The sequence below is a fragment of the Diospyros lotus genome, chromosome 3, assembly GCF_014633365.1.
Source record: "Diospyros lotus cultivar Yz01 chromosome 3, ASM1463336v1, whole genome shotgun sequence".
Classification (NCBI taxonomy): Eukaryota; Viridiplantae; Streptophyta; class Magnoliopsida; order Ericales; family Ebenaceae; genus Diospyros; species Diospyros lotus.
This window is the reverse complement of record NC_068340.1, coordinates 31089383-31112244: the sequence shown is the minus strand read 5'-3', so window position 1 is coordinate 31112244 and position 22862 is coordinate 31089383. Positions and strand designations below refer to the sequence as shown.

The 22862-nt window shown below is 41.6% G+C and overlaps 1 protein-coding gene across 2 annotated transcripts; it reads left to right on the top strand.

Moving 5' to 3' along the window:
- The first annotated feature begins 557 nt into the window (after positions 1 to 557).
- Positions 558 to 21282, top strand: LOC127796636 (ubiquitin-activating enzyme E1 1-like). 2 transcript variants are annotated; one of them, XM_052328887.1, is made up of 7 exons: positions 558 to 781; positions 972 to 1369; positions 1746 to 1963; positions 17719 to 18513; positions 18732 to 19600; positions 19747 to 20179; positions 20427 to 21282. In XM_052328887.1, exons 2-7 carry the CDS (start codon positions 982 to 984, stop codon positions 21021 to 21023), a joined length of 3300 nt encoding a protein of 1099 aa, XP_052184847.1. In that variant the 5' UTR covers positions 558 to 781; positions 972 to 981; the 3' UTR covers positions 21024 to 21282. The 2 variants fall into 2 exon arrangements, with proteins under 2 accessions (XP_052184847.1, XP_052184848.1); XM_052328888.1 differs by lacking the exon at positions 558 to 781 and having other exon boundaries at positions 949 to 1369.
- The last annotated feature ends 1580 nt before the right edge of the window (positions 21283 to 22862 follow it).

Below are 22862 nucleotides of genomic sequence, written 5' to 3'. Positions count from 1 at the left end.
AAAGGATTATGTGAAACCTCAAAAAAATCATCTACAAGACTTGAACTGAACGTCCGAAAATCGTTGCAAGCAGTGGAATTTGGTGTTGATTTTGAACTGAATGTTTGTTTATTAGATTATATTACTTTTATATCAAGAGTTATATTTTAAGTTATATAAACGTACATAAATAATTAAAATATTTTTTTATTTCTCGTCGTGTCTCGCCGTCTCGCACCGCCCTTAGGTGGAGAGTAAAATAACATTTTCCTTGTTTATTGCGCGGGGGCTATCATTTCACCTCACAGGATCAATCAGCTTTCACCGCGGTAATAATACGCAGTTCGAACAAAGGGCAAATCCTTTGCAGAACGGAAAACGACACCGTCATATTAGTTTTGGATATCTAACGGCGTCGTACAATCTCCAGTTCTCCCCCTGCTTTACGCGTGAATGTTTGTTCTCTCAATGAAGGGGGGCCCACAGGCGCCACAACCAACCAACTCAGAGCCGTTCAGGTTCAGCTGACTTATCTTGGCTGCTCTGTATCTCTCTTTCTAAGATGGTACCGACTTCCCATTTATCGAACAGCAACAAGGGCAAGCCAAATTTTGCACTAGCACCTACCGCCCCAAAACCCTAGAAAATATAAATCCAGAAATACCCCTCCCCGTCCCCCTCTTCGTAATGGTCACTTTTTAGATAAATTCTCTCCCAAAAGCGTAGCACCACTCGCTCAATGCCAAAACCATTGCCGAAGCACTCTCAGATTCCATTCTTTTCCTCGCCAGAGCTCCAATCGGTACGTTCGATATACTTCTCTGTAGATTCATCGTCCTTTCTTCGTTTATCTTTTTCTGGATCGATTTTAGATGAGAGGTTAGGGTTAGGGTTAGGACCAGGATCTGAAGTGTTGTTACCGATCGCTGGTCGATTGGTGTTTTAGGTGAGTTTCACTGTTTAAAGGAAATATTGGTGGGGTTTTGTGGCAGTTTGCACTTTATGCTTCCTAGAAAGAGAGCTGTTGGAGGAGAGGTTGTAGAAGAAGACGCGAGTGGCGGAGAGAGCTTGCTCAAGAAGCATCGGATCGGTTGCGTGATCTCATCATCGGTCGACAAAACAAGCACCACCGCGGCGACAGCGGAAGACGGCGAAAAGAGCTGCGACGTGAACAAAAGCGGGGAAAGCGTCATCGGGAACAGCAACAGCAGTAATCAGAGCAGCGGCAGCAGTGGTCTGGCTGACATGGCTTTTGGAAATGGGAACCCGACGGACATCGACGAGGATCTGCACAGCCGACAGCTTGCTGTGTACGGGCGCGAGACTATGCGGCGGCTCTTTGCCTCTAACATCCTTATCTCTGGGATGCAAGGTCTTGGTGCCGAAATTGGTATGACTTTCACTAATTTGTTAGACGGCATCTTCAAAATTATGGCCTGGTCTTGAACGCATAGTAGATTTCTATTATCTGACAAACAATTATGCATCATATTTGATCTATATGTAGCTTAGAGTTTGTTTTGATTTTTATTTCTTGACTGGTTTAGGTAACAATATGAATTGCTTGCTTCTTGATGTAAAATCTGGTTGCCTGTCGCTGCAAGATCCTGATTTGGTATTGTTGTATTGGTCACAAATCTTAATGACTACTCATAACAAGTTGTATGGAATGATGTGTTTCTGCAACTGTGTTTTTGGGGTAATACTGGAGGATTTTATTATGTCATTATATGGTCTCTTTGTGATTTTCTGTTTTCCCTTTGCAGCAAAGAACTTGGTACTTGCTGGCGTCAAGTCTGTCACATTGCATGATCAGGGGGTAGTGGAGTTGTGGGATTTGTCTAGCAATTTCATTTTTTCAGAGAATGATGTCGGTAAGAACAGGGCACTTGCTTCTGTTCAAAAGTTACAGGAGCTTAACAATGCTGTGGTCATTTCTACCTTAACCACAGAATTGACTAAAGAACAACTCTCTGATTTCCAGGTATTTTGATTGTTTGTAATTTTCTCTTTTATCTGGACAAAACATGCTTAGGCCTCTCTCTATTTTATTTTTGGCCAAGACTTCATTATTGCCTCTTTACATAAAGCAATGCTTTATTTGCTTTAATAGTTATGGAATTAGGTTTGTTTCTTTTAAATTTGTGAGGCATTTGATCTGCTTATACCCTTATAATGTATTGGCGTGGTGTAAACCTTTTTTGATTTTTATGGATACATTACACCAATCCTTCTTCTCTATGTTAATGTTCTGGTAGGATTGCGAACCACCATTTTGTGTTACAACTACCATTATCTGCTACTTAGTGGCCTTGTTATATTACAACCACCATGTTTTTGTGAGTATAGCTTTGTTGTTATGTTATTTAGTTGGTAAGAAATCAAAATGTTGTATCTTTGATGAAATCTTAAGTTTCTATATTTCCCCTAACATGATGGTTTGTCTTGAGTTGCCACACCAAAAATTGTGATAGATATTGTTGTATAAGTGGTCTATAGTCTCACATGTAACTAAGTAACTTCGACAAAATTGTGATTTGATCTTTTCATTTTTCAAGTTGGTTGGTGTCTACATGCTTTATGGATGATTGGGTCCTTGACTGGCTATGTTATGTAAGTGGAAGCAGATGTGTAAGACTTTTAAAAGATGTCGGACTATGCATTTCCATGGCTTTCTAACAAGCTGTGTCACGACCTAAATGTCCCATTTGTAATTTTTTTAAACTTTTGCAAGTGGACATGTAACTAACTAATCTGGTGATAGTGTGAGGATTGTTATACCCTCACGTGAAGGCTGTAACTGCTGATGCATGGCCTATAAAAGGCTTAGATGCTTGAGGATGGGAATTCATTCATAGAAATAATGTTGAATTCTTTGCCTCCAATCTTTTTCTCTCAATTCTCCCTTCAAATTCTATCTCTCTTCCCCTCATTCTCTCTCTCTCTCTCTATCTCGGATTAGTGGTCGATCATCGGAGGTGACTTGGATGACAGAACTCGGGATGGCTGAAGGTACACGAATGAAGCAATTGGAGAATAGGATGGAAGCGATGGAGTTCGGTTTGACACAAACGTAGGAAGTAGCTACTCAGAGTAGAGAGGAGGTCCGATCCATTAGGGAAGAGTTGCAGGAGGACATGGCGGCTTCCTGAGAAGGCATGATGAGAGAATTGGCAGAGAGTCGATGGATCAGTGGATCAATAGTGTGATCAACATGCTGTTCGCACTTCCCCAATTCAGGTTGTCGTTGGAGTTTCCCCCTCGATTAATACTGGAGACAGGGACTTCAGGACAAGGGATACTTTCGAGGCCTCAAGGAGTAAGAGAGGCTGGTAATGTACACATTGAGGAGACATGCAATTAGGTAAGGGATTTGAATTCCCCTCGAATTAATCAAGGACGCATACCAAGGCTGGAGATACCTCTGTTTGAAGGATCTAAATCGAGATGGTGGATCTGGAGGTGTGAGAGGTACTTCCAATTCTACAGTATCCTGAGAACTAGCGGATCACGCTAGATTTAGCATATCTTAACGACGTAGCCGATTGTTGGTACCAAGGGTGGTTTAGATCCAGAGGTATGGGGATGAGATGGATAGACTTTGCAGAAGAGGTGTGTTAGGTTTGGGGAGAGAAATATGGCCGATGTAATCGAGGAGTTTAACAAGTTGAGGCAAGAGGGAACAGTGACCAAGTATCAAGAGAAGTGTGAGGAATTGGGATCGCTAATGTGGAGTGCTCAGCCCACTTTAACCAATCAATACTTCGTATCCAGTTTTATTAGTGGCCTCGAAGACGAGTTAAAATCAATGGTGAAGATGATGATGCCAACATCAGTGAGGGAGGTAGTAGAGAAGGCAAGGCTACAAAAATTGACGCTTGAAGCCATTTTCAAAAGGAACAAAACCATGGCTAAGTTGTTCCATACGAGAATGGCCTTGTGGGGGAACTTCGAAGGCTATGGTGCCTGTAGTCACTCTAGGGGGGCCAAAAGGGGGATCCAATGCGTGGGCAAACAAGAGCACCACTCTGGACCAGAGGAGGATGTTGGGGTTATGTTTCAGATGTTGGGAGAAATATAGCCAAGGGCATCAACTTAGGAGATAATTGTTTAATATGGAAGGTGGAGAAGGGAATGAAGAAGAAGAGCTGGATTAAAAGGAAGAAGAAGACGAGAAGGAGGAGGTACCACCGTTAGAAGTACTGGAGGAAGAACAAGGATCGGAAGGTGGGGAGATCTCCTTCCACACCTTAAAAGGGGGACCTACGGGGAAGATAATTAAAGTCAAGGGCCAGGTGGGGAAGAAGAAGCTCATGGTACTAATAGACAACGGTAGTACCCATAACTTCCTCAATGAAGCTACAACCAAGGAATTGGGATGTAAGTTGACCCATACTAACCCCCTATCAGTGATTGTGGCCAACAAACACAAATGTATAGCCAATGCAAGTATGCGGGGTTCACTTGGATGATGCAAGGAAACGAGTTCAAGGCTGATATGAGGATCCTAGAGTTGGGTGGCGGTGATTTTGTGCTTGGTGTGGATTGGATGAGAACAATTAGTCCCCTAACCTTCGACTTTAACAAGTTGGAAGTAACATTGGAAATGAGCTGCAAGCGGTTAACCTTAGTGGGAAGTCTAGAACAGGGGGAGTGCAAAATGATCAAAGGAGACAAGCTAGAGAAGTTGGTGGTAAAGAAAAGGGGACAAATATCTTAGCTATACTCGATACATGCCATTGAGGGAGAAGAATAAGACCAAACAGTTGAGTACCTACTAGAGGAGAGGGGAGCATCCCGTGTCACCCATCAAGAGGTAACTACTTTAGATAGGTAGAGCTTATCGATACTCACCTACACAAAAGGCAGAGATTGGAAAACAAATCTCTAGCATGCTGGCCACTTCATTTATACAACCTAGCCAAAGTTCCTTCTCATCCCCTGTTTTATTGGTAAAAAAGAAAGATGGGACTTGGAGATTTTGTGTGGATTATCGCCAACTTAACTCACACACCATCAAAAACAAATTTCCCATTCCCCTCATTGATAACCTACTTGATGAATTAACCGGAGCCAAGGTCTTTTCTAAACTTGATTTGAGATTTGGATACCATCAAATCTAGATGAAACCAACAGACATCCCAAAAACTACATTCCGCACTCACTAGGGCCTCCAACCACTTTCCAAGCCCTTATGAACCAAATATTTGCTCCCTACCCCCGAAAATTCATCCTAGTTTTCTTTGACGATATTCTCATATATAGCCCAAACTTGGACCAACACTTAAACCACCTTAAAACTGCAGTTGAGGTCCTTAGAGCTAATCATTTGTATGTCAAGCTATCCAAATGTATTTTTGCCAAAGATGAGGTGGGCTACTTGGGGCACATCATATCAAGAGGAGGAGTCAAAACCGATCCCAGCAAGGTCACAACAATGGTGGAGTGGCCTAGGCCGTGGACAGTGAGGGAATTAAGGGGATTCTTGGGATTAACAGGTTACTATCGCAAGTTCATAAGGCACTATGGATTGATTAGTCGACCCCTGACAAACATGCTCAAGAAGGAAGGGTTTTTCTGGAATCCCCAAGCAGAAGTAGCATTCTTAACTTTAAAGAATGCCATGACACAAGCCCCTGTATTAACCCTTCCAGACTTCAACAAACAATTTGTGGTGGAGACGGACGCTTGTGAAAAGGGGATTGGAGTAGTCTTAACGCAAGAAGGAAGGTTTATCGCTTACATCAACCAAGCTTTGGGGCCTAAACACCTAGGATGGAGCGTATATGACAAAGAGTTGCTGGCTGTATTGAAGGCTGTGGATAAATGGTGACATTATCTAGTGGGCAATTTGTTTATAATCAAGATAGACCATGAAAGCCTAAGGTTTTTCTCCCAACAGAGGCTGCCGTCCCAGTTACAAAGAAAGGGGGTGTCTAAACTAATGGGGTTGGATAACACTATCCTCTATCGAAAAGGTAAGGAGAATGTAGTAGTAGACGCACTGTCCAGGAGAGAGGTCATGGAAAATGAGGGCCAATGTTATGGGATCACTGCAGTAGTGCCAGAGTGGGTGTAGGAGGTGGAGCAAAGTTAGGAAAACACAAATTGGGTGCAGTCCCTCTTAACCAAATTGGCGGTGCAGATAGGGAGGGAAAAAGGCTACTCCCTATCAAATGGTCTCATTAGATTCCGAGGGCGCTTGGTGATAGGAGATGACAAGGAACTGAAGGAGAAGTGTTAAAATCGAACACTGATATGGCCCAAGAATCACTCAATACTCTCACCGAAACCAATCACAACACATTTACAATAACAAAAAGTAAATAATTGACAGAATTTAAAAGAGAACATAAATGCAAACCACAATGCAACACACCCGATTTACCCTGGTTCATGCCATAGAAATGGCACTACTTGCAGGACTCCAACGAAGAGAACAATCCACTAAGAACTTTCAGAAATCAGTACAAGAATCCCTCACTCTCCTCCTCTTATCTCTCGAATACAATACTCACATGAAAAGACTCCAAGAACTATACTTAATCACAACTCTCTCCCTTTTCTCACTGCAATCGAAATAAGTGAATGGAATGACAAATGATTGATGATTGCAGGTCCTTCTGCCCTTCTATTTATAAACTAAATGGGCTGACCTCCCTAAGAGAAATAACTGACTAATACAAAGTCTAAAATAGCCCTACTAATTACAGTTAAAATAGCCCTACTAATATGATATGTTTTCCAAATCAAGACACAATTTGTTAAAATCATCAATACGATTTTGGAGCTTTTGCCCTTCTTGCATTTTGAAAGTAAAGAAGTTAGCTCTCAAATATAACCTACTCGTGAGAGACTTAGTCATATACAAGCTTTCTAATTTAGACCACAGAGCCTTGGCAGTTTCCGTTTTAGACACTTTTCTTAGGACTATGTCTCCTAAACTCAAGATTAGGGTATTGAAAGCCTTTTCATAGATTTCTTGCCTTCGATTACTTGCTTCTAGTCTTTGTTCATTAGTAGCAGTTTCTGGGAATGGTTTTTGAGGTTCAAAGGCTTCTTTTAACCCTAAGTTTCCCATCAAGGCTTTCATTTTTATCCTCCAAAGTCCAAAATCATTAGTGCCATCAAATTTTTCATTGTCATACTGGGCAACAGGGCCGTGGAAGCGATAGTAGACAATTGTTCTATAGGTTTCTTGATGGTTCTTGATTGAGTAACCTATGCTCTGATACCAGATTGTTAAAACCGAACATTGATATGGCCCAAGAATCACTCAATACTCTCACTAAAACCAATCACAACACATTCACAATAACAGAAAGTAAATAATTGACAAAATTTAAAAGAGAACAGAAATGCAAACCACAATGCATCACACCCGATTTACCCTAGTTCATGCCATAGAAATGACACTACATCTAGCACTCCAACGAAAAGAACAATCCACTAAGAACTTTCAGAAATCAGTACAAGAATCCCTCCCTCTCCTTCTCTTATCTCTCGAATGCAATATTCATATAAAAAGACTCCAAGAACTATACTTAATCACAGCTCTCTCTCTTTTCTCATTGCACTCGAAATAAGAGAATGGAATGACAAATGATTGATGATTGCAGGTCCCTTTGCCCTTCTATTTATAAACTAAATGGGCGGACCTTCCTAGGGGAAATAACCGACTAATACAAAGTATAAAATACTCCTACTAATTACAGTTAATTACAGATAAACCTTACATCCTAACTGTCATCCGACCATCCTCATTCTATCCGCTGATTTCTTCTAGACTTCCAACACAATAACTCGAGCAAAACATCAACAAGAAGATTTTGAAATCGCATTGCTCACCCCTAGGGGGTCACTCAGGTATCTGGGTTACCTACCACAAAATAAGGCAACTGTTCTTTTGGCCGAGGCAAAAGAAGGATGTAGTGGAATTTGTACTAGCTTGTGAAACATGTCAACTATGCAAACATGAGCAAGTCCCATACCTGGGCCTGCTACAACCCTTGGAAGTGCCGGAGCAAGCATAGGAAGGTATCTCCATGGATTTTGAAGAGGGCCTACCCAAGTCCGAAGGTAAGGATGTGATATTAGTGATCGTTGACATATTGACAAAATTTGGGCACTTCCTCAGCCTAACACACCCCTTCTTGGCACAAGAAGTGGCTCGGGTGTTCCTAGATTCAGTGGTTAAATTGCATGGAATTCCAAAAACCATTGTGTTTGACAGAGATAGGATCTTCACCAACAATTTTTGGCAGGAACTATTCAAGAAGTTGGGAGTAGGGTTGCACCTATCAATTGTTTACCACCCTCAATTTGATGGTCAAACAGAGAAGGTAAATTAATGCCTAGAAACCTATTTGAGGTGCATGTGCTTCACCAAACCACGGAGCTGGAACAGATGGTTACCACTAGCCCAGTGGTGGTATAACTTCTGTTTCCATAGTGCAATCAAGAGGAACCCCTTTGAAGCAATGTTTGGGTTCAAGCCACCTCTCTTACCTGCTATAGTGAGCGAGACATCTAATTTGGCGACAGTGGAGCACTACTTACATTAGAGAAAGGAAATGCTTTCTATCCATAAAAAGAGAGCTAACTAACGCCCAAAATAGAATGAGGCAAGCCATAGACATCAAGAGGAGTGACAGAGAATTTGAAGTAGGAGACAAGGTGTTTTTAAATGTGAAGAGATTTCTGCAATAGCCCTTCACGTCCACACCGATATTTAAGCTCAACCCCAAGTATTTTGGGTCCTATGTCATAGAGGCTAAAGTAGGGAAGGTAGCTTACAAACTGAAGCTACCCGAGGGGATAGAGGTGCACCCCGTGTTCCATGTTTCTCTACTTAAGAGGTCCATCGAACCAGGAGCACCCATGAGCCGGTAGTTGCCAGAGATCGAAGATGAATTGGAGGAGCAAAGGGAACCTCGAGCTATACTAGACCGGAGGGTGGGTTTACCAAGGTATAGTCCCCCTCATTCAAGTTTTGGTCCAATGGTCGCACCTCTAGCCCGACCATACCACCTGGGAATACCTCCCCGAGTTACTGAAGAAGTTTCCTAGAACGACCAGCCTACTTTGAAGACTTCTTGGGGACAAGAATGCTGTTGAAGGGTAGGGAAGTGTCACGACCTAAGGGTCCCATTTGTAATTTTTTTAAACTTTTGCAAGTGGACATGTAACTAATTGATCTGGTGATAGTGTGAGGACTGTTATATACCCTCACATGAAGGCTGTAACCGCCGATGCATGGCCTATAAAAGGCTTAGATGGTTGAGGATGGGAATTCATTCATGGAAATAACATTGAATTCTTTCCCTCCAATCTTTTTCTCTCATTTCTCCCTCCAAATTCTACCACTCTTTCCTTCTTTTTCTCTCTCTCCCAACTCTCTTATAATTCGGAAATTCAAGTCTCTATCCAGAGACTTGACAAGCTGCCACCTATTTTTCAGTGACATTTCATTGTCTTACCAGTCCAATCACACTGATTTCATCCTTGGTAAATATGCATGCACACTTTTCACCTAGTCATTTTTATGCATGGCCCTTTTGTGTTATAAGTACAACGTGAGCAAAAACATTAAACTGGCAAGATGCTGTTATTTATTGTGTCCAAGAGCATAAAGGAACACTGGTATTGCTGGATTTGTTTGTTCAGATGCTAGACTTCAATGTTGTTGCCCTTATATGTGCTTTTAATGTAGTCTGGATGAGTGACTGTTCAGGAAGGCAAAATATTGAATGAATTACTTTTGATAAAATATATTGAATGAATTATTGCATGTATTTAATTATCATAAAATAAAAATATTTTTTCATCAAACATGGTTTTTTATTTTTGTTTTTAGATTTTGAAAGTAGACAACTATATTTGATAACATGTTCAGTTTTCATGATCCTTAAAAAAAATGAACAAAAGAAGCAGGACATTGAATTCAAATGGGCCTTTAATAAACTTCTGTTATCCCTTTTTATTTGGAGAGATTGGGGGCTGCATTTTTCCCTTTAAGTTACCATTTTCCTTGATTTTCGGACCTTTAGGGTTTGTTTGGTTCTGTGTGTGTATGTGTGTGTGTTTTGTTTCATTGTTTTTTAAAATTAAAAGTTATGAAAAAGGAAAACATTGTTTTAAAATGATCCTTTCCCCAGCCATATAAAAGCAGGGATCTCCTCTTTGTAATTTTTATTTTTGTGCAGTATCAAGTTTTAGTATAGTGATTCTTCTGTTGGCGATTTCCTAAAATTGGTTGTTTTTAGATATTGATGAACCAAACAAAACAGGTTTTTTAATGGGATTATGAGGTGGGAATGATGAACCCAAAAGTTTCTTGGATTTCATGCTGCCTATTATAGAGGTTATCTCCTTTTTTGTTTGAATATATAATTATATTGTTGGTTGTGCCTCAATTTGTGAGTAGCATTTCATGTTGTCCCTTTATGGGAGGCAAACGTTATCTTTATTATATTCCATTAGATGGATTGATTTTATTGGAGCTCAACTACCTTGTTTCCTTCTTTATGAAAGTTGCATATTATCTCTAGATGAGAATTATCATGTCGTCTTCATGTACACAAGCCCATTGAGATTTCATAGTTGGTTTTGTTTACTCTCTCAATTATTGTTGCCTATAGTGGTGTTAGTTTCAATTTTCTAATGATAGGTCTTATGTTGAACTGGAAGATGTGTGAAATGTGTTTAAGATGGTTACATGTGAAAAGAAAATCAAAAGATGCCCTTGTGAGGAGAATGGATAGAGTGGAGAAAAATTGGTAGCTTAAAGAGGTAGAGGAAGGCCAAAGGAAAATTTGGTGGGAACTCTTAAGACCTGTTATGGGATATAACAGCCTAAGAGGTATGGTCATGGAGAGAGATGATTGCCCAGTTAGAATCAATGTAAATGACCTCACTTGGCTATATGTTGGACTATTCCTCTTTTTTCTTGTAGCTTTTTAGCTAGTTGTCTTCTTTTAACTCACACTGTCTTACCTGTTATTTTTATGTTTTACTAAGGCTCTTCTGGCTGGTTGGGAGTTTGAATGGCTGTTCGTTGGGTGCTTGTGTTATTTGAACCTTGAATAGAATATTGCATCTGCTTTGTTGATTTTTTAAGTCCCTACTGTCCCTTGAATGTACCTTTTTCCGTTCGAGGCTCTGTATGTTCATTTGAAGCAATTGACAACAGCTATGAAGCAACACTCACCTCTTGAAAGTGTTTGTGGCTTCATCCACCAACTCGGATGTTTTATTAGTCCACTCCCTCCTGATGTGTGTCATTTTTCTATCCCTTGATGGAATGCTGGTTCACCCCATCTAAAGGTTATTGGGGAACCCCTTCCTTTTATGGGAAAACAAGTCTCTTGTCAGCTTCCGAGGACCTGACCGTTTGATTCGTCCGGTTGAGCGATTGAAAATGTTAACTGAGAAGAATTAGAAGGGAAGAGAAGAATTAGAAAGAATGAGAAAGAGAGAGAATAGAAACTTATGGGAATATTCATTCATAATCATTGGAGAGCTGGTCAGCTGATATATATAGCTGAGCCACTCATCCATGTGTGTAACAGATTGCCGTTGCTAGGAATGTACTACCCCATAATGCCGCAACAAACAATTTACAACTCCTCAATGCAAACTTTCTAATATACTACTTACTATCCAATTACACTAGCACCCACTGTTAGAGTATCTCACAGCTTTCCACACTATTCTCTCAACCCAACCAGCTTCCTACCACAAGAATATATTGATAACAAAGAACAGAAAAGAGAACAACACAACCACACGAGACAACAACAAGATTTATCCTGGTTCGGTCTTGAAATCCAAGACCTACATCCAGACTGCTTAGGAGCCACTGAAATCCACTATCTTGAAGCCACCAAGGATGATTACAATGAGAACTTAATCCCTCCCGCCCATATACACTGAAAGCTTATAGGGATTATAGGAAATACAAGCTAGAACCAGCCACTCCCAACCTCTCGCACTCAATCCCAACTTAAGACAGTAAATCTGAAACAATCCTTCACGATTTCTGGCACACTAAGACTCTCTCCCTTACAAACCTATCCACGACCCCTATTTATAGGATATAGGGGTGGTTGAGCACAAGGAATAAAACTAACTAACAGCCTAACCGAATAACTAACACATAAAGCTGGCAGCCTTCTTCTAGAAACAGACCTTCTAGAAGAACAATTAAGTCAACACTAAATCAGGAATTAAAAATATGCAGCAATACAAAAAATACATGATTACATTTAATCTAATCTAATACAAATGTTACAACACCCACTCCTTACACTACCCTTAGTATTACCCGTCCCTTCAAAATTTTCTTGTCCTCAAGAAATGCTAAAAAGACCGGCTGTCTTAGGAAATTGCTTGAGAATATTTGGAAGGTGTTCCCAAGTATTGTTGTCAAGGTGTAGATTAGACCATTGCACAAGCACTTGGACGATGAGAACCCCTTGTTTGTAGATCACCCTTCTGTCAATTATAGTTATAGGTTCCTTTGGACTGTCATCTGTATCTGGAAAACAAGGTAACACTGGATTGATAGCTTGCTGCCCCACTGCCTTTTTAAGTAATGATACATGGAAGACCGGATGTATATTGGAGCTATTTGGTAGTTGTAAGCGATAAGCCACACTTCCTACTCGAGCTAGTACCAAAAAAGTTCCATAAAACCTTGGATTAAGCTTTGAACTAGGCTTCCCGAGTAGGGCTTTCAAATGGCTCGGTTGGAGCTTCAAATATACCCACTCTCCCACTTGGAATTCTCGTTCACTTCTCCTTCTATCAACAAACTGTTTCATACGATTCTCAGCGTTGGCCAATTCTGTTTTGATTGTCTGGAAAGCTTGTTGCCTTAGTTGAAGATAGGTATCCAAGGCTGCCACCGTCGAGGAGTTTCCCGGATCTAGAAGTAAGGTCAGCTTGTACTCATATAGGGCTTCAAAAGGAGATCTTTTTGTGGAGTTGTGGTAGTTGGAATTATACCACCACTGTGCTAACGCGAGCCACTTATGCCAGGACTTCGGTTGTAGGAAACAAGCACACCTTAAGTATGTCTCTAAACACTGATTTACTCTCTCGGTCTGGCCATCAGATTTTGGATGATAGGCCGTCGACATATTGAGTCGGATTCCCAATAACCCCATCAATTCCTTCCATAATAGGCTAGTAAAAATTTTATCCCTGTCTGACTCTATAGCCTTGGGAATTCCGTGTAACTTCACCACTTGGTCTAGGAAGTAGGAACACTTTAGCTATCTCTTGAGCTGTGTAGGGGTGTGTCAATCCTATGAAGTGGGCATACTTGGTGAATCTATCCACTATCCATTATGCAATCATGCCCTTCCGATTTGGGTAAGCCCTCAATGAAATCCGTTGAGATACTTTCCCAAGGCTCACCTAGTATATTTAATGGCAACAACCTTGGAGGAGCCACCGATTCTGATTTGCACCTTTTGCAGACATCACAACTCAGCGCAAAGTCCATCACATATTTTTTTAGCCCCGGCCAATGAAATAGTTGCTTAACTTTGTGATAGGTAGCAACTATACCGGAGTGTCCAATTGGAGAACTATGCAGTGCCTCCACAATCTTTTTCGTCAAATTCTCATCCTTTCCTATCACCAACCTTTCTCTGTTTCAAATAAGTCTGTTGGTCAAGGTATACCCTTGTTTAGCATTAGGGTCCACCACTAGTTGCGGTAGCAGCTCCCGAATGCTCTCATCCGTTTCATAGCTCGAGACCACTTCTCGGTGCCAGTCTAGAACCACCACTGTGAGGGTAACAGAATGCCCCTCTTCATGACACCTTGATAAGGCATCCGCAACTAGGTTTTCTTTCCTCTTCCGGTATTGGATTACATAATCCAATCCCATCAATTTGGTCATCCCTTTCCGTTGCAATTGTGTATGTAATTTCTGTTGAAGTAGAAATTTCAGACTTTCACGATCTGTTTTGATCACAAATTTACTTCCTTCTAGGTAATGCCTCCATTTATCTACAACCATCAACATTGCCAACAGTTCCTTCTCATAAATGCTCAACCTGAGGTGTCGAGGAGCTAATGCCTTGTTGAGAAATGCCAAAAGCCTTCCTTCTTGTACCAATACAGCCCCAACTCCAAAAGCGCTGGCGTCAGTCTCCAATACAAATGGCTTGTCAAAATCCGGCAAGCCTAATGTTGACACCTCACTCATAGCCCTTTTAAGTTTGGCAAAGGCCTCTTCAGCTCTGTCGTTCCACTGGAAGCCATCCTTTTTTAGCAACTCTGTTGTGGTAATTCTGTAATCTTTGACAAACCGACGATAGTAGCCAGTCAACCCCAGAAATCCCCTTAATCCTTTGACATTTTGAGGCCTCGGCCACTCTACCATGGCTGCTACCTTGCTAGGATCGGTGCTTACTCCTGCATTAGATATTATATGGCCCAAATATTCCACATGACTCTGTGCAAAGGAACACTTGGACTCCTTAACATACAATTTATTGAGTCGTAGGACCTCAAAGGTAGTTTTCAAGTGGTTTAAGTGCTCGACAAAGGTTGGGCTATAGATCAAAATGTCATCGAAAAAGACTAGAATAAATTCACGCAAGTAGGGTTCAAATATTTGGTTCATTAATGCTTGAAAGGTAGTTGGGGTGTTAGTGAGTCTGAAGGGCATTACCTTGAATTCATAGTGCCCTTGATGAGTTTTAAAAGCAGTTCTAGGGATATCTCGAGGCTCCATTCGAATTTGGTGGTAACCTGCTCTAAGGTCCAGCTTAGTGAAAATTGATGCATGCTTCAACTCATCAAGCAAGTCTTCTACAATGGGTATGGGAAACTTGTCCTTGATGGTTATGGCATTGAGCTGCCTATAATCCACACAAAATCTCCATGAACCATATTTCTTTTTGACAAGTAGTATGGGAGATGCGAAAGGGTTATGACTGGGTTGAATAATCGATTTTTGTAGCATGTCTTTGATGAGTCTTTCTATTTCAGTTTTCTGTTTAGGTGGGTAACGATAGGACCTCACGTTCACTGGTTCGGAATTGGGTTTGAGATTTATGGTATGGTCACAGGGCCTTATAGGAGGAAGTGAGTTGGGTTCAGAAAGGAGGTCCTTGAACTCAAGTAATAGCATGTTAAGAGAGTTAGTTTTACGTACCTTCCATTGGTCGTGTGAGTGGCTACTTCTCCTTCTAGCTCCTGTCCTTTCTCGAAGACTTCCAAGGCTTGAATGGAAAATAGCTGCGCTACTTGGGAAAACTTGCTCGAGCAATTGTTGAAGTCTCTTTCCCGTTATCATCTTGCACATACCCGCATCCTGGCTGCCCTTGAGTATCCTCCCTTTTCCATCCTTCTCAAAGGTCATCTCCATCTTGTTAAAATCAAAGCTGATGGGGCTCACTCCTCTCATCCAATCAAGCCCAAACACCACATCATAGCCCCCCAATTTCAGCAACCTCAAATCTACCACGAATTCTTCCCTATTCATCTCCCAGCAGAATCCCAGACACGAGGATTGACTTAATACCTTATTTCTGTTTGCTATTGTTACCGAAAGGGGGTGAGAGTTCGAGACCTCACACCCCAATTTCTTTGCCATACCTTCATCCAAGAAGCTATGGGTGCTTTTGCTATCAATGAGTATCATTAGTGGACATTGGTGAGCTCGCCCTTCTACCTTAATGATCTTGTTGTGTGCCAATCCCTTTAGTGCATGTAAAGAGATCTCTCCTTGATCACCTTCGTCCATCTCCAAGGTCTCATCCGCGAGTTCTTCCTCATCCTCCCCTTCCAGTAAGAGGATTTGTTGTTTGCACCTGTGTCCCGGAAAGTATCTATCCCCGCACCTATAACATAAGTTCGTTTGGTGTCTCTGTTCCATTAACCCTCCTCCATTCGTTGGGTTAGGGGCTGCAGGAGGTAATGCTAGGACCCCCTTACCACTGTGCACCATGTCTCTTCCTTGAGTCTTGTTACCAGTCTGCCATCCTCCAGAGATCACTCATTTCACTTGATTGCACTGCCTCTTTAATAATGCTTTGATCGTCGTTTCTTGCAACTTTGCACTCTCTGCAGCTAGCCTTATTGTCGTTGGTTGCATCATTTTTACCATGAGTCTCACTTCATCTCCCAAGCCACTAATAAAACTTGATACAAAATACTCTTCTGATAGATGGGGATTTTGTACCATCATTAAGGACCTCAGCTCCTCAAACTTGAGCTGGTAGGTCTGCACTGACCCCAGTTGTTTGAGCTTGTTGAATTCTTCAATTATCTCACATACTCTTGTCTCCAAATCTTTCACATAGGTCGTCAGCGAACTCATTCCATGGGCTGCCTTCTTTCATCGTGAGCCATCCCTGGTACCACGCATCACCCATATCGTTCAGGTAGGCAGAGGCCAAGGTGACCTTCTGTTGTTCCTGTACTTGATACAGGGCGAACATATGTTTGCACCTCCTTGCCCACCATCTCGGGTTTTCTCCATCGAAGAGTGGAATCTCCAGTTTGGGTACTGGGAAGCTCGGCTTATAACGATCTGCTTGAGCTCCTGCTCTTCTCTCCCTTATATTATTGTCTGTTCCCTTTGTCTCAAATTCAAATTCTGACGTTCCTAATGGTCGGCGCTCTGTTCCTACTCCTTGAAGAATGGGTTCTGATTGCTCCCTTTGCGGAAAATCAATCGACATTCTTACCGGTTGCTGGGTTGAGAACATCTGCATGATCTGGTGCATCTATTCCATCACTTGCTCATGAAACCGAGCGTTCTGTTCTCGATTCTCACCCCGCCACCTTTCCATGGCCTGATCAATCCGAGCATCCATCTACCCCTGCTCCAATCAAGGATTCAAAAGTTTCCATTCTTGTTTGCATCTCCGTCGTTGCTGTGGCCACTTGCTGTAGTTGGGACTCCATCTGTTTCATCCTCGTTCCTTCGGCCATATGGATAACCTTCTCCTATTCTGTCTGCGCCCAAGGACACTGCTCTGATACCAACCATATGTCAGCTTCCGAGGACGTGACCGTTTGCTTCGTTCGGTTGAGCGATTGAAAACGTTAACCGAGAAGAATTAGAAGGGAAGAGAAGAAGTAGAAAGAATGAGAGAGAGAGAGAGAATAGAAACTTTTGGGAATATTCATTCATAATCATTGGAGAGCTGGTCAGTTGATATATATAGCTGAGCCACTCGTCCATGTGCGTAACAGATTGCCGTTGCTGGGAATGTACTACCCCATAATGCCGCAACAAACAATTTACAACTCCTCAATGCAAACTTTCTAATATACTACTTACTACCCTTAGTATAGCCCAATTACACTAACACCCACTCCTTACTCGCGACACATGACATCTCTGTAAACTGAGAACTCTAGACTATGGACGACTCTACTGAATGTGTTTGAAATGGGTGTAACTGTTGCTAATATTGCAACTTGTCCTTTGAATTCAGATGAGAAACTTAAGTTTGAATGTTAAGTTTTAGAAGCTATTTATTTGTCTCCTGTCAAATAGAAAAGTCTGAGATGAAACAGTTAGTGGTTCTCACTGTTTCTGTTCACTTTTTGATGCACCCTTAGCATACACATGCATGTTTGCAGCTCGTGATGTTGTTTTCTTGTTTTCTTCCTTCCATTTTTCTTGTGTTAGAGATGCAGGGTGTGGCATTGAATATAACTGCTATACACAGAAGGTGATTCTTTGATATTTTGTTGATGTTGCAGGCTGTGGTATTTACTGACATAAGCCTGGAGAAAGCCATTGAGTTAAATGACTATTGCCATAGTCACAAGCCTCCTATTGCATTCATCAGGGCTGAAGTTAGAGGGCTTTTTGGAGGTGTTTTTTGTGACTTTGGACCTGAGTTCACAGTGCAGGATGTTGATGGTGAGGAACCACACACGGGTATTATTGCATCCATCAGTAATGATAACCCTGCACATGTGTCGTGTGTTGATGATGAAAGGCTTGAGTTCCAGGGTGGGGATCTTGTTGTGTTCTCAGAGGTCAAAGGAATGGCAGAGCTTAATGATGGAAAGCCAAGAAGGATCAAAAGTGCTAGGCCTTACTCATTCACTCTTGATGAGGACACCACTAATTTTGGTACTTATGAGAAAGGTGGCATTGTCACTCAGGTTAAACAGCCCAAGGTCTTGAACTTCAAGCCATTGAGAGAAGCACTCAAGGAACCTGGGGATTTTCTTTTGAGTGATTTCTCCAAGTTTGACCGTCCACCTCTATTGCACTTGGCATTTCAAGCACTGGACAAGTTTATTTCTGAACTGGGACGCTTCCCCGTTGCTGGCTCAGAAGAGGATGCTCAGAAGCTGATATCTATAGCCAGTGCCATCAATGAGAGCTCAGGAGATGGGAAAGTGGAAGATATTAACCCAAAACTTTTGCGGCACTTTGCATTTGGTGCCAGAGCAGTTTTGAATCCTATGGCTGCCATGTTTGGTGGTATAGTTGGGCAGGAAGTTATGAAGGCGTGCTCTGGAAAGTTTCATCCTCTTTTCCAGGTTAGTTATTTTGTCAGGTTGTTGCAATTTCAATTCTGTATCCTTGTATTTTCCTTGTATTTTAGTGTTTTCACACTTTTGTATCCCCTTCTGTGGTTAATCATGTTCCTTCTGAAACACAAAGCTGATTCATATTAATCTCGTTTTTTCTGTACTTCTGTAAGTTTGATGTTTCACTATGATTGTGTCTAATTATTTGTTTCTCTATGTTTCTACAGTTCTTTTACTTTGACTCGGTTGAATCACTTCCCACAGAGCCCCTAGAACCCAATGAGTTCAGACCATTGAATAGCCGTTATGATGCACAAATTTCAGTTTTTGGGTCAAAACTCCAGAAGAAACTGGAGGATGCACGTCTGTTTGTTGTAGGATCTGGTGCACTAGGCTGTGAGTTTCTGAAGAATTTAGCTCTGATGGGAGTTTCATGCAGCAGTGAAGCAAAGCTAACAATCACTGATGACGATGTCATTGAGAAAAGTAATCTCAGTAGGCAGTTCCTTTTTCGTGATTGGAACATTGGGCAGGCAAAATCCACCGTTGCTGCATCTGCTGCTGTAGCAATAAATCCTCATCTACATATAGAAGCCTTGCAGAACCGTGTGGGCCCTGAGACTGAGAATGTTTTTGATGATGCCTTCTGGGAGAATTTAAATGTTGTAATTAATGCCCTTGACAATGTAAATGCCAGGCTCTATGTTGATCAGAGATGCTTATACTTCCAGAAACCACTTCTTGAATCAGGAACCCTAGGTGCAAAGTGTAACACTCAAATGGTCATTCCTCACCTGACTGAAAACTATGGTGCCTCAAGAGACCCACCAGAGAAACAGGCTCCCATGTGCACTGTTCACTCCTTCCCTCACAACATTGACCATTGCTTGACGTGGGCTCGATCGGAGTTTGAGGGCTTACTTGAAAAAACACCAGCTGAAGTGAATGCTTTTCTCTCAGACCCAAGCGAGTATGCAGCTGCAATGAGGAATGCTGGTGATGCTCAGGCCAGGGATACTCTGGAACGAGTTCTTGAGTGCCTCGACGGAGAGAGATGCAAAACATTCCAAGACTGCATTACTTGGGCTCGTTTAAAGTACTTATCTTGAATATTTGTTCTTTTTCTTCGATTTCTTCCATGGATGTGGGATCAAGGCTTGTGATTGTTGTTGTAACCTATTCATTCATTACTCTGATAATAGAGCAACTGCTTCTGACACTTCTCCCCTGACATCTGTGCAGGTTTGAGGATTATTATGCCAACCGTTTGAAGCAGTTGATCTTCACTTTCCCTGAAGATGCTGCAACCAGTACTGGGGCTCCCTTTTGGTCTGCCCCTAAGCGCTTCCCACATCCGCTGGAATTCTCATCAGATGATCTCAGCCACCTCCATTTCATTATGGCAGCATCCATACTACGGGCAGAAGCTTTTGGCATCCCAATTCCTGACTGGGCCAAGAACCCTAGGAAGCTCGCTGAAGCTGTTGATCAAGTGATGGTCCCTGAATTTCAACCAAAGAAGGGCGTGAAAATTGTGACTGATGAGAAGGCTACCAGTCTTTCAACTGCATCTATAGATGATGCAGCAGTCATTAATGAATTAATCATGAAGCTGGAACAGTGCTGGAAGAATCTTCCTCCTGGGTTCAGATTGAAACCAATTCAGTTTGAGAAGGTTTTTCTCTTCTCATCTCCCTCCTTTGAATTTGAATAAGCATATTTACTGGGCATATTAGTACTTAAGCGTCTAGTCTGCCTTTGGTCTAACTTTTAAGTGCGAGGACCAAAAACAAGGGAGTGGGAGACTGCAGAAGCCCTGCTCCTCAGTATGGTTGCTTGACTTTGCATTTGGAATAGAACTGTGGAGAATATTCATCTCTCTTTTTGAAATCAGGGTTCTTAATCTTCTTGTGAATGCACAGGATGATGACACCAACTTCCATATGGACCTGATAGCTGGGCTTGCTAACATGAGGGCAAGGAATTACAGCATTCCAGAAGTTGATAAGCTGAAAGCCAAATTCATTGCTGGAAGGATCATCCCTGCGATTGCAACTTCCACGGCAATGGCAACGGGTCTTGTTTGCTTGGAGCTCTACAAGGTTCTAGACGGAGGACATAAGGTGGAAGGCTATCGGAACACGTTTGCAAACCTGGCGCTCCCTCTATTCTCCATGGCTGAACCAGTCCCGCCTAAAGTTGTGAAACACAGGGACATGAGCTGGACTGTCTGGGACAGGTGGATTGTCAAGGACAACCCAACTTTGAGGGAACTTCTGAAATGGCTAGAGGACAAGGGGCTGAATGCTTACAGCATCTCATGCGGAAGCTGCCTGCTGTACAACAGCATGTTCCCTCGGCACAAAGACCGGATGGACAAGAAGGTGGTGGATTTGGCTAGAGAAGTGGCCAAGGTGGAACTGCCCCCGTATCGCCACCACTTGGATGTAGTGGTGGCGTGCGAGGATGATGAAGATAACGATATCGACATCCCTCAGATATCCATCTACTTCCGTTAACCAATTCTTGGATATGTTAGTTTTCAAGTGCATCATTATTAGCTAAAGAATGTTTAGAACAAGCATCACATGTGATAAGAGAGTCTCGAATTCATGTTTCAGTGGATGATATACCCCTACAGTATGGATGGACGTCTTTTACTAAAACCTAGCTCAACATTACATACATAATCTGAGAGTTACACTAGATACCGGAAGTTTGTTCTGGATTCGTTTACTTGTTTAGATATCAATCAAGCTTGTGTGTTTACTGTGCTTTTATCCGATCTTTAGGCTCCCTGTTTTCTTCTTTAACTGGCTTGAGTACTGATTGGGTATTCCATGGAGCTGCTCTATGGTTCGCATGTTTGAAATTTAGAACCGTCTAGCTAGCTTGCTGGGGTTGGTTTACGTACTTACACTGCCTCAAAAGGGCATATGTCTTGGAGTCCACTTGAGCTTGGCGCATGTATGTGGGTCCAAGTTGCTATGAGGGCGGCAGACCAGAATGGAAGGAACCAGCCGTTACTGTAGAATCGTCCTTTAAAGAAGTAATGGAATTAAATTAGAGCATCGATTAAGCTGCTGAAGTAATAAATAAGTTGGGTGTGTTTCATTTTGTTGCATCCATGCCTCAATGTAGAAATGCATGCATATTTAATTTATTTAAGTGTGGAAATACTACATATTGCACAGAGAATCACCGCACCAGCCCAGGCAACGTGGAAGTTGTAACGATTCTGTTAACACAAGGACATGAGAGATAATTGACAGTTTGGAACATGATTCACTGCAAGTTAGATACAAAAAGTAAAAAAAAAAAAAAAGATCAACTTTTGTTTTACGAGGATCAGGTGGGCCAAAAGGCTAGGCCCCCAACTTGTTTGGCCCAATCATATCTGTCCACTAATGCTAGGGCCCAAAAGATGAGTCCATCGGGGAGGGGTTGTTTCCGTTTGAAGAATAGGGCACGTGAGTTAGGCTTGCAATCACAAGCAACAACACCCCCCCTCCCACCCCCCCCCCCCCCCCCCCCCCCCCCCCCCCCAAACCGTCCACTTTTTATATTATCCGCGCTGCAGCAGCTTTAGCCTTCAGGCACATGGAGATGGAGATCGAGATGGAGATGGAGCTTTTCAGAGTCCACTCTCTGCTTGAATTATTGTATCTTTAGCTTTTGGCAACGCACCTTTGTCTCCCCCTGAGTTTACACCTCCAGCGATACACACATTCACATCCATGCTCTCCAATTCCAACTTTTTCTTTCATTTCTTTTTAAAAAATCCTATCAGGTTTATAATAAATATAAAACATACTCTCAACGTTGAAAAAAATAAAATAATATTACTGAGCATAGTTGTTAAATCAAGATTCGAATCGAGAATTGAAATCCTTATTTTATGAATCGTGAATCGAGAATCGAATCGAATCGTAAGATTCGGTACATATTCTCAATTTTAACTATAAATAATATATATCCATAGAAAATAAATAATGTGCCCACCATGATCAATTCTTTTAAATATAAATAGATAAATAAATTTTTAAATATATTTGCTAAGTTTAAAATTATACCAAAAGACAAAAGTATATTCATGTTGCCTTTAAATTCAAATTGCACCAAACCAAACCACTTTCAAAATAACAAGCTAGAAAAAAAAATAAAAAAATCTACAACTATAAGGTTACTAATAAGATCCATTGTCCATAATTTTCACTAGTTATCAATCATCTTCATCTTCAAGTTCAAGAGTATCATCATTTTTATCATCTTCTTTGTTTTCAAAGATAGCCAAATCGAACAAATATTTGATTAAAGTGCATGACATGCAGATGAAGTCACACGAATTGGATGAATCG

Bases quoted from the DNA above. Each gene is read 5' to 3' on its own strand.
- LOC127796636 (XM_052328887.1), top strand. From the start codon at position 982: ATGCTTCCTAGAAAGAGAGCTGTTGGAGGAGAGGTTGTAGAAGAAGAC. The intron at 1,370-1,745 runs GTATGACTTTCA...TTCCCTTTGCAG, and splicing joins AGGTCTTGGTGCCGAAATTG to CAAAGAACTTGGTACTTGCT. The intron at 19,601-19,746 runs GTACTTATCTTG...ACATCTGTGCAG, and splicing joins ATTACTTGGGCTCGTTTAAA to GTTTGAGGATTATTATGCCA.